The 12,820-nt window shown below is 40.2% G+C and overlaps 1 protein-coding gene across 7 annotated transcripts in view; it reads left to right on the forward strand.

Moving 5' to 3' along the window:
- Positions 1–12,820, forward strand: part of pygl (phosphorylase, glycogen, liver) — a 129,117-nt gene that overhangs the window by 24,153 nt on the left and 92,144 nt on the right. For 6 of the 7 annotated variants that reach the window (XM_072269163.1, XM_072269172.1, XM_072269190.1 and 3 more), the window contains 2 exons: positions 1,793–1,924; positions 11,177–11,288. In XM_072269163.1, coding sequence (XP_072125264.1) covers positions 1,793–1,924; positions 11,177–11,288 — 244 coding nt within the window. The remainder of the gene's footprint in view (positions 1–1,792; positions 1,925–11,176; positions 11,289–12,820) is intronic. The other variant, XM_072269217.1, reaches the window with a different exon arrangement.

The following is a 12,820-nucleotide window of genomic DNA, read 5'->3' on the forward strand; positions in this document are numbered from 1 at the left end:
ACCCTTGAACAGAAAATGCTACAAATGGTAGTGGACACAGCCCGATCAATCATGGGTAAAGCCCTTCCACCCTTGAGCACATCTACAGAATCAGTATCAGGTTTATTATCACTGGCATGTGACGTGAAATTTGTTAACTTAGCAGCAGCAGTTCAATGCAATACATAACCTAGCAGAGAGAAAAATAATAATAATAATAAGCAAGTATAAACATTGAGCATTATCGCAGGAAAGCAGCATTCATCATCAGGGATCCCACCACCCAGGCCATGCTCTCTTCTCACTGCTGCCATCAGGAAGAAGGTACAGAAGCCTCAGGACTCACACCAAGGTTCAAGGTTCGAGTTACATTTATTATAAAAGTATGTATGCAGTGTACAATTCTGAGATTTGTTTTCTCAGACAGCCACGAAACAAAGAAAACTGTGGAAGCCATTGAAAGGAAAACATCAAACCTCCTCCCACGCACAAAAAAACAAGTCATGAAAACAGCAACAAGAACGTTAAATCCCCCTAACCCACGCACAAAAAATCAAGTCGTGAAAATTACAACAAAAACATCAAGGCCCCCCCCCCAACACACACACGCGCAAAAAAAACAAATAAATCATGCAAATGGCTAAAGAAAGAATGGAGGAAAACAAAGGATATACAAACATTAGAAGAGTCCAATTTAGGCTACAGTCCAATCCATAAATTGCAGAACTTTGGTACCATCCTCCGATAGCTTCGAGTGAGAGAGAGACTATTTGAATGCAAAGGCCTTCCCCAGGGAGGAGCAAGCAAGAGACTCACACCCTGACTCCTTCCTCTGGATTCAGTGAGCAAGATATCATCACACAAAGACACCTTTCAATGGCAGCAGCGAGTGAGAGGCTGGCAGACGCTGCTGAACAACCAAGATCAGCAAGAAATAGTCGATCATTGGCTCGCACTCCTTTTTTAAGCTTCTAGGCCTCAAGGCTGCTGTCCACCTGGAATCTTCTCAAAGACAGCAAAGCACCAGATCACTCAATCAATTTTCAAACTGTAGGTCACAGTCTCTAAAAGTACTAGAATAAAATAAAAAGGATGTAAAAGTTTTGAGACTATCCAGAAGATGTCTCCTAAGGTAGTGTTGTTTGCAGGCGCTATCTTATCCACACCACCAGGTTCGGCAACTGTTATTACCCCTCAACCATCAGACTCTTGATAGAAAAGGTTTAATTTCACTCAACTTCACTGAAATGCTCCCACAACATAGGGACTCACTTTCAAGGACTCTTCATCTCATGTTCTTGATATTTTTGCTTACTTATTGATTATTATTATTATTTCATTCTTTTTGTGTTGTACAGTTTGTTGTCTTTTGTACATAGGTTGAACACCCAAGCTGGTGCAGTGTTTCATTGATTCTATTATGGATTTATTGAGTATGCCTGCAAAAAATAAATCTCAGGGTTGTATATTGTGACATATATATACTTGGATAATATATTTAATTTGAACTTTGAAGTAAAATAGCAGTGGTCAGATCAGAAATGCATAATCATTACTTGCAATTACATTACCATGCTCCTTATTTCTAAAAGTAGTTTAACAAAGAAATGTCTCACCACAGAAGGAAAATTATTCTTGATTCTTTAGTAAGAAGGTTGGTGCATTTGGAAGTTGCTTACATATGGTTTAATTTGCCATTCTGTATAATCTGACAGTGATGGTGTAACAAATATTCCATTTAAAGTACATTTAGGCACAGAGTGATTACTTACACAAGGGAATACTATTAAAGCTTTATTTTGCCTGATTATAGGTAGAAGAACCTGATCATTGGCTGCAACTTGGCAATCCTTGGGAAAAGGCTCGGCCTGAGTATGTAATACCAATTCATTTCTATGGTTCTGTACAACATACTAGAGATGGTGCCAAATGGATCGACACAGAGGTATGGTGCTTTTTTTTTTTGTCTTACAATAGTCATTTAGTATTTTTGAATTGGTGTTTATAATGTGAAATCAAACATAAATACAATAGTGTGTATTTGATATGAGCTATATTCATGTTGTTCTTCTATAACTTGGACTGCTAGCTAAATATTTAATGAGACAATAATCAAAGAGCCATAAACTATAGATGCTGAAAATCTGAAAGAAAAGCAAGAAAATTTTGGGAAAACTCTATAGATCAAGCAGGTTAATACTTCCTGATCTAGAAAAAGTTAAGAAATGGAGTTGTATTGATAGTTAGCAGTGTGAGAAGCCACAAATTTCAAAGCATTCTTTCATTCATTGGAGTTTGTTTAACTTCCTATGCCTAGCTCATATTTCTGTAGTGGGGTGGACAAACTTGGTAGTTTATTTATACAGATACAGCGCAGAGTAGGCCCTACTGGCCCTTCGAGCCACACCGGCCAGTAATCCCCTGACTTAATCCTAGCCTAATCACGGGACAATTTGCCATGACCAACTGGTACGTCTTTGGATTGTGGGGGTAAACCAGAACACCTGGAAGAAATCCACAGGGTCACAGGGAGAACATACTGTTGTGCCAAAAGCTACGCTATGCTGGGGTAGAGAATTACAAACAATGACACTCCGAAGAGGGAAGAAATCTCTCCTCGTCTCACTTTTATAGAGCATCTTTTAACATGAAACTATCCTGTTTAATTCTAGGTTCCCCACAGTTATGTTGTTCTTCTGTATATTCCTTCTTTACTGCTCCTACTCTGCCTCAAGATCGAGTAAAGCTTGTTTTCACTTCAGTGCTATTGGGTATGAGGTGGTTGGTACTCCTGACACGTAGGCTTAAGCTTTACAATGCTACCTCCAATCACAAACTGTAACATTTCATTGACTCACTGCAATCCAAAGGCTGGATTCAGTGAGTCAATGAAATGCTACAGTTTGGGAAGATTGAGAATATCTTTGGATCTTTTCCTCAATCTATCTTATATTTTTTTTCCTATTACTGAACTCGGACTCGAGTATCTGATATAGATACCTGCTCTTGGGCATGTGAATAAGATGCCATGTCTGTTACGCTAACTGAATGTAATTCAGGCTTCGTTATCATCATGCTAAAATGGAATTTAGTCAGAATGAATCTGGCAGCTCAAAAGTGGATATGTGTGGGCATTACAGACCAATAGCCACAGAACAATTGTATCCATCAGTCTCTGATGTCTTGATCTCTCTTGATCATTCCACTTTAAATATGCAACCAGTGGGCCGACATGAATGGAGAAAAAGCAGTCTGCTGAAAGGAAATTTCCTTAATTGACTACTTTCCACTGTACACTAACTAGTGCAGTCTCACTGCTTCCCCAGGTAACAAGAGTTTGAAAAATCTGCATGTCAATTGAAGAACCACAAAATCCCTGGTGCAAAAGATACTGAATACAAGAATTAGAAGTTGGAGCAGGCTTTTTTTGGCCCAGGCATCATTTCAACTGTTCAGTAAGACTATTCTGCAGCTGATCTTCCACTTCAGCACCTTTTTCCTGTACTAACTCTTTATTGCTTGATTCTATTGATATTCAAAAACCTATCAATCTGTGTTTTATGTGCTTAGTGACTCGGTGTCCACAGCCATCTCGGTTGTTAAGTTCTAAATTTGGAGGGGAACTTTGAACACAATTTCATGGTCTCTTCTCCTGCCTCTGGGAAGTGGAGGATGTGCCAGGGACCTTGGATATTTAGTGACTGTGACCATTTTCAGGAAAAGTATTGACAGAGAGCTTTATCTTCTGTCTGGAACACAAACCTCTGCAGTTGCTTCCTCCTGGTGATAATAAGGAATCGCAGTGTGGAGTCTATCCATTGAGAGGCAGAGTGGATGTTAACCTCACCTTGTGTCAATCCTAAGAGAAATGAATGGGCAGCATTAATAGTTTAACATTTTTTTAGCTCAGAAGTTTTTGACTCTGTCAACAAAGCATCCTTCTCAAATTTGGCAGAATTAAAAAATTGTTTCCATTCTTCATCTGCATGGTGGCATGGAAGTTAACAGCGTCTATCAATGAACCATTCCAAAATAGATTAATGTTATCTCTCCAATCTTTCTCATCACAGTATGGCATCTGTTTTCAACGTGCTTCCCAATGCAGTAGAGCTATACTATAAGACAAATGAGAAAATCTGTTCTATTCTGATCACTTCTATTCCATTCACTCCATAGCTAAGGTCACTCCAACTTTAATCATCAAGCTCCAGTTTGGAGATGATATTTGTGTTTGTGCATTTGGAGGCTGATTTAGAAGTCATTGTTAATTCATTCAATGATGTATATGAGAGAATGGGCCATACATAAAATACCCACAAAACAACAGTCCTCTAGCAATCTGCCCACACTGTAAAATGCCACATTCTGGCAGGTTAGCAATGAGACTCTGGAAAATGTGGACCATTTTCCTTATTTCAAGAGCACTTCTTCATGAAACTGGCATTGATGATGAAATTCACTGCCAGCATCAGTATAGTTTGGTCATCTTATGAGACGAGTGTCAGAGAATAACACTTCAAGCCAGCATAAATTTCATGTTTTTCAATCAACAGTAAAACACATCCTTCTTTGTGTTGTGAGATGCCTGTTATATGGAGTTGCCAAAGTGTGTTTTGCCTCTTAACATTACTGAAGATTGTCGAACTTTTAGTGCAGCCACCAAGAACTTTCATTTCCTGAGGAGCTATGAATGAAGTTTAACATAGTACAACTGTAGTGGTTACTTGAAAGCAAACCGCTAAGAGACTGTATGACACACTTCCAAATAACTGAATTCCATTGAAAAAAGTACGTTCGACCTTTTATTACAACACCTGAAAAGACAAATGATCTTATCGTGATAAAAAACTAACGAAACTAAATTAGAGATATAGCAAAATGAGAGTAATTAGCATTCAAATTAGCATAATTAAGTGTAACTAAGCGAAGAGCCCAAATAAGCAATCAACAAAAAAATCATTCCTGAGGTAACTATTCTCATTTGCTTTTACCACACCCAGCCTAAGTGACAAATTACCCAAGGTAAACATGCAACACAAAATACAATACAGACAGATAGAAAATAGATATATTGCTTAACATTGACATTGGGTGTTTTTGTTTTTCTCTGTGCCTTTTCAATATAAGAACTCACACCATAGGACTGTCCTGGAGCACTCTTAGCACTCAACACACTTGAAGCCCTTAGCACACTAACTTTTTCGATATGCGGCAATTTCCTTCCTTCTCTGAGGCTTCATAGCAATTAATCATTTCTCTTGCTCCTCCAGTGCATGTTTAACCCTCAATAATCATTGACGTGCTATTAATACAGCTAAAATCAAGCACATCTCTCCCCCAACACTTTCTGCTTTCCGCAGGGATCGCTCCCTAAGCAACTTCCTTGTCCATTCGTCCCTCCCCACTGATCTCCCTTCTGGCACCTATCCTTGCAAGCAGAACAAGTGCTACACCTGCCCCTACACCTCCTCCCTCACTACCATTCAGGGCCCTGAACGGTCCTTCCTAGTGAGGTGACACTTCACCTACAAGACTGTTGGAGTCATTTACTGTCTTCGGTGCTCCAGGTGTAGCCTCCTGTATATTGGGGAGACCTGACGTAGATTGGGAGACAGCTTCGCTGAGCATCTACACTCTGTCTGCCAGAACAAGCGAGAAGGCGGGCAGAGAAGTTGGCTGTGCAACGCAGCGTGAGCAGCTCTCCGGTGAAATGATATCGTATTTATTAAGTAGGACACCGTGCACAATTCTGATTTGATGGAGACAGACGTGAGAAGCGGAGGAACATCTGGAGAAATTTCTGAAATACCCAGTTTGCTGCTGCTGCTGCTACTGTGCGATTGAGAATCTCTGGAGGGAAGGCCCCAAAATCACCGGCTTTGCCTGCTGCTGGCGACCGAGGCTGAGGTCGAAGCGTTCAGCAGAGATGGTGCTTGGTACTCGGTGTCAGAGGGCTGATCAGAGCTTGAAGTTTTCGGATGACTCAGACTCAGACTGTGGTCGGGCATGGTAGGGAGAGTTTTCTTCCTTCTCCCATCTGTGTGAGATGTGGGACTTTCGAGAGACTTTGAACTTTTTTACTGTGCCATGGCTTGTTCTTCATCAAGTTATGGTATTGTTGCACTGTTGTAACTATATGTTATAATTATGTGGTTTTTTGTTAGTTTTTCAGTCTTGGTCTGTCCTGTGTTTCTGTGATATCACAGCGGAGGAATATTGTATCATTTCTTAATGTATGCATTACTAAATGACAATAAAAGAGGACTGCGTGTCCTCATAATCTAATCTAATCTCCCAGTGGCCACCCATTTTAATTCCACTTCCCATTCTGATATGTCTATCCATGGCCTCCTCCACTGTCATGATGAGGCCACCCCTTGGGTTGGAGGAACAACACCTTATTTTCCGTTTGGCTACCCTCCAACCAGATGGTATGAACATCGATTTTTCAAATTTCCCGGTAATGCCCCCACCCCTCCCCCTTCACCATTTCCCGTCCCCTTTTCCCTCCACCTTATCTCCTTGCCCACCCATTGCCTCCCACTGGTGCTCCTCCCCCCTCCTTTTTCTTTCTTCCATGGCCTTCTGTCTCTTTCACCAATCAGACTTCCCAGATCTTTACTTCATCCTTCCCCCATCAGGTTTCACCTTTCACCTGGTGTTTCTCTCTCCCTTCCCCCACCTTTTAAATCTACTCCTCAGCTTTTTTTCCCAGTCCTGCCAAAGGGTTTCAGCCCAAAACAACAACTGTATATTTTTCCATAGATGCTGCCTGGCCTGCTGAGTTCCTCCAGCATCTTGTGTGTGTTGCTCAGTTTCCAGCATCTGCAGATTTTCTCTTGTTTGTGCTAGGAGTCCTTGATAACTCATTTCATGAAATGCTACCTAGTATTGCCTTACATCTGGAATTCAGGTTTTTGATGTCAGCTCCCAAAACCACGACCTCTACAAATAAGGACAGCTGGAAAAAGGGAATAACCCCACCTGAAATTTCCCTTCAAATCACTTATCATCCTGATAAGAAAATACGTAGTTCTTTCTTCATGCCACTGAATCTAAATCCTGGAACTCCAAATATCGTGGGAATAACTTCACTAGAGACTGGAGTAGTTCATGAAGGCTCACTGGGTTGGATGTACCAGATAGAACAGGTACTAAATACTGCTGCCTGATTTCAATTGCTTCAGCCTTCTCTTTGGACTATCTCTTAAACTGCACCAAAGGTGATCATGGGGCTTTTAAACATAGAATAAGGAAGAGTACAGCACAGGAATGGGCCATTTGGTGCGTAGTGTTGTTCTGAACCAGTTAAAAAGCAAATCAAAAACACCCAAACACTAATTCCTCCAACCTACATTATGTCCATATCCCTTCATCTTCCTTACATCCATGTGCCTGTCCAAACATCTCTTAAAAGCCTCTAATGTATTTGCCTCTTACACCATACCAGGCAGCATATTCCAGGCATCCTGAGTAAAAAAAATTACCCCTCACATCTCCCTTGAACCTACCCCCACTTTCCTTCAATGAATGCCCTCTAGTATAGACATTTCAACCCTGGGAAACAGATACTCTCTGTCCACTCTACCTATGCCTCTCATAGTCTGATAAACCTCGGTCAGATCTCCACTCAGCCTCTGACAACTCAGAGAAAATAAACCAAGTTTATCCAGCCTCTCGTGATAGTACATGCCTTCTAAATTAGGCAGCATCCTGGTAAACCTCTTCTGCACCCTTTCCAAAGCCTCAACATTCTTCCTTTAGTGGGGCGACCAGAACCATATGCAATACTCTGGATGTGGCCTAACCACACTTTTATAAAGTTGCAACATAGCCACTTGACTTTTGAACTCAATGCCTTGACTAATAAAAACCAGCATTCCATGAGCCTTCTTAACCATATTATCAACCTGTGTAGCCACTTTCAAGAAACTATGAACTTGGATCCCAAGAGCTCTCTGCTTAGCAACACTTTTAAGGACCTTGACCTTAACAGTGTACTGTCTTCTTGCATTTGCCCTACTGAGGTGCAACACTGAACTTATATCTAGGCTAAACTCCATCTGCCATTTTTCAGCACATATCTGCAACTGATCTATATCGTGGTTTGTTCTTTGCCAGTCTTCTACACTATCCACAACTCCACCAATCTTGGTATCATCCGCAAATTTACTAACCAACCCATCTACATTTTCATCAAGGTCATTTGTATACATTATGAACAGCAGAGGTCCCAGCACTTGTCCCTGCAGAACTCCACTAATTACAGACTTCCAGCTCAACTGAGTCCCTTCAACCATTATCCTATGTCTTCTATGCACAAGCCAGTTCTGAGTCCAGGCAACCAATTCACCGCAGATCCCATGCACCTTAATCTTCTAGATTAGCCTCATGTGAGGGACTTTGTCAAATATCTTACTAAAATCCATGTAGATAACATCCACTGCCTTACTCTCATCAATCTCTCTTGTCAACTTGTCAAAAAAACTCAATCAAGTTGGTAAGGCATGATCTACACACAAAGCCATGCTGGCTCTACCTAATAAGGTTTCCAAATGCTCATATATCCTATCCCTAGGAATTTTCTCCAGCAATTTTCATACATCTGATATGAGGCTCACTGGTCTGCAGTTGTCAGGATTTTCCATTGTTCCCTTCTTAAATAGAGGTATAATATTAGCCTCTCACCAGTGTTCTGGGACTTCACCTGTGGCTAGACAGGACATAAAGATACTGGTCAAGGTCTCAGCAATCTCATCTCTTGCCTCCTTCAATAACCTGGGGTAAATCCCATCAGACCTTGGGGACTTATCCACCTTAATACTCCTTAGGAGGCCCTTCACTTCCTCCCACTTGATCTCTAAATGCCCTAACCATCTTTCTCTTGAAATCTACTTCTCTTGTAAGCTGTTTAATAGCTTACCAGTATTTTTGACTGGACTTGACACGCCTGAAGAACTTTGATTTGTTGATTGTAAGATTATTTCTATTTTGTACTGCTTTTGTTTTAACATAACTGAGGTGTGCCTCTCGGATCTGTTCTTAGACTCTTACTCTTTGTGATTCTTATAAATGACCTGGATGAGGAAGTGGAGGAATGGGTTAGTAAGGTTGCTGATGACACAAAGGTTGGGGGTGTTGTAGATAGTGTGGAGGACTCTCAGAGGTTACAGCAGGACATTGATAGGATGCAAAACTGGGCTGAGAAGTGGCAGATGGAGCTCAACCCAGATAAGTGTGAAGTGGTTCATTTTAGTAGGTCAAATATGATGGCAGAATATAGTATTAATGGTAAGACTCTTGGCAGTGTGGAGGATCAGAGAGATCTTGGGGTCTGAATCCATAGGACACTCAAAGCAACTGCGCAGGTTGACTCTGTGGTTAAGAAGGCATACGGTGTATTGGCCGTCATCAAACGTGGAATTGAATTTAGGAGCCAAGAGGTAATGTTGCAGCTATATAGGACCCTAGTCAGACCCCACTTGGAGTACTGTGCTCAGTTCTGGTCGCCTCACTACAGGAAGGATGTGGAAACCATAGAAAGGGTGCAAAGGAGATTTACAAGAATGTTGCATGGATTGGGGAGCATGCTTTATGAAAACAGTGAACTCAGCCTTTTCTTCTTGGAGAGACGGAGGATGAGAGGTGACCTGATAGAGGTGTATAAGATGATGAGAGGCATTGATCATGTGGATAGTCAGAGGCTTTTTCCCAGGGCTGAAATGGTTGCCACAAGAGGGCACAGGTTTAAGGTGCTTGGAAGTAGGTACAGAGGAGATGTCAGGGGTAAGTTTTTTACGCAGAGAGTGGTGAGTGCATGGAATGGGCTGCTGGCAACGGTGGTGGAGGCAAATACAATAGGATCTTTTAAGAGACTTTTGGATAGGTTCATGGAGCTTAGAAAAATAGAGGGCTATGGGTAACCCTGGTAATTTCTAAGGTAGTGACATGTTCGGCACGACTTTATGGATTGAAGGGCCTGTATTGTGCTGTATGTTTTCTATGTTTCAATGTTTCTTTCTATAGCTCTGGTGTTCAGCATCCAGCACACTACAATATGTACCCACTCCTATTTTTACCTGCGTAACAATATAAGTAATGGGGATGGAGCTCTGGTTAAGAAACAAGAAAATAGGGAGAGGATGCATGACCACAGGCGTTCCTGGCCATGCTGTGAAGTTGAAACTCACTATCTTGTCTTAATGAGGAACCTTTGCTACATCATCAGCTCAAGTAATGAAGCAAACTGTGCTTGTGTCCTTGACTTGAAGATTAAAAGAGTGAGAGGATTTGAAATGCATAAGATATCAAGGGGTCTTGATAAGGTAGAGGATAATGCAGAACTAAAGGTGATTGATTTTTTTAAATTAATCAAGTATTTGTTCAATATGGTGATGATGTGATTTTCCTCTCAGAAAGCCTTTTGTCTTTGGAACTTTCTCTGTTAAAGGGAGCAGAAGCAGCATTTGAAAATGTTTAAAGCTTGATAGATAAAGAGTTGGAAGGTATTGTAGGTGGAAAGGACTGTGAAGCTAAATTGCAGTTAGTTCTTTATTAAGTGGTGGGACAAACTTGAGGGGCTGAACAATCTACTGCTTTGGATGTGTACATCTATATGTTGAAATTAATGCCAGGCTGGCACCTTAATCTTTACAAATGTCAAGTGTGGATCTTATTTATATTTTCTAAAAAATACTCTCAAAAATTGTACTTAATATTTAACAAAAAATGGTTCCTTACATTTTTGTTCGGTGCTTTCAATTGTGCGTGATACTAATCCTTCAGGATTCCCCTCTTAAGTATCTTGCTTGCTTAGGGTGCACTGCAAATAATTTGTTGTCCAAATTTAATTTGGTTTTCATAAAAGGCTCAAAATCTGAATGTCAGATTATTTTACAACATTGAACGAAAGAATTTAGCCATTCATGTAATTGTTCTTTACTGAATAATCTGAAGTTCCTTCCCTTTGACCCTGTAACCATCTCTGCTTCAAGCATTTATCTACTTTAATCTGGGATGATTCATTAAGCTTGGACACATGTGGCTCTGTCAGATCAAGCAATGCCTTGATAATACTCTGTCTAAATTTCCCTTGAGCCTCAGAGAGTCTCTCACCAATTAACAGCCACAATTTCAGAAATGAACAGTCTTCCTTTCATCCAAAATGTAATGTTTTGTTCTGCTGCTAATCCTGCAGGTAGTTCTTGCCATACCATATGATATTCCAGTTCCAGGATATCTAAACAATACTGTGAATACTTTGAGGCTGTGGTCTGCCAAAGCACCAAATGATTTCCACTTGCACCACTGTAAGTTGTTTATTACAATAGATATTGATTCCACAAAGCAAACTGCAAAATAACATTAGGCATAAGAAGTTAATAGCTACATAGGTTGTATGAGGCTCTTTAGATAAGTAATGGCATAAACAATGATATAAATGGCCAATTTCTGTGCTTTAACATTCTATAGTTTTATGAATTCAAAATAAGATCTTTAAGTAATTTATTCTTTATTTATTAATAAACTTTATTTTAATATATCAGGAGATTGAAGTTCTAATGTTAAGATTGTAGATGCTGTGGATTATGCATTTATGTACAAGTATACAGTGATTTTTCTCAAATCTAGAATTCAAAGGTTTTCAGGTAAATTTTACATGCTATGATCTCATAATTCATTTTTCTTGTGTGTTCGTTGATTTACAGCTTTGCATTTTCAAAGCTTTTTATTTTATAGTTTTCATTCATTCAGGTTATGTTGTAGGTCTTTTTGATCAAAGGTTATGAAAATAAAAACTAATATGTATGAGGTTATCATATCGGTTTGGTTAGATCAACAAATATTAGGATAAATGAGTCTCTGGTTAAGTTTTGATAAGATTTTACTCAGGAATGGACAGTCTATAAGTGAAGCAAAGTTATGGACTCTATACAGATTAGAGAGGTTCTGTTGTTTGCTGCCTTAAAACAAATTAGGGTGGATAAATCCCCAGGGCCTGACAAGGTGTTCCCTCGGACTATATAGTCAGAAATTGTAGGGGCCCTAGCAGAGATACAGTATATAAAACATATTTAGCCACGGGTGAGGTGTCAGAGGATCGGAGGACAGCTCATGTTGTTCTGTTGTTTAAGAGAGGCTTTAAGAATAACCAGGAAATTATAGGCCAGTGACCCAGACATCAGTAATGGGAAAGTTTTTCGAAGGTGTTTTAAAGTACTGAATATATAAGTATTTGGATAGACAGGGATTGATTAGGGATAATCAACACGGCTTTATGCATGGTAGCTCATGTCTAACTAATCTTATAGAGTTTTTAGAGGAAGTTACCAGGAATGGATATTGTCTACATCAGGGGTCCCCAACCTTTTTTGCACTGTAGACTGGTTTAATATTGACAATATTGTTGCGGACCGGCCGACCAGAGGTGGGGGGGGGGGGGTGTGTAGGGTTGTCAACGGACAAGAGTAACAGTCAAATACGTTGTGTTTACCCCAAGGGAAAACTACCATGACCATGAAGCCTTGCGCAGGCACCAGGTTGCATGCGTGTATGTGCCGATTTTTTTTCTACAAATCGTTTTCTGCGATTTTGTTCGGGGTTGGGGGGGTTAACCATGACCGGAATATTGGTATATCGTTTCTAAAAGGGTTTATCTAATGAATTTAATAGTAAACACACAGCGCATATTTTCCTCAGATGAATATAGTGATAAGTCAATTATCAGGGGAGGACAGGGGAGCTTGAAGTAAGTGTTGAATGAACTTCCAGTAGAAGTGGTAGAGGTAGGTTCGATATTATCATTTAAAGAAAAATTGGATAGGTATATGGACAGGAAAGG

The sequence above is a fragment of the Mobula birostris genome, chromosome 1, assembly GCF_030028105.1.
Source record: "Mobula birostris isolate sMobBir1 chromosome 1, sMobBir1.hap1, whole genome shotgun sequence".
Taxonomy (NCBI): Eukaryota; Metazoa; Chordata; class Chondrichthyes; order Myliobatiformes; family Myliobatidae; genus Mobula; species Mobula birostris.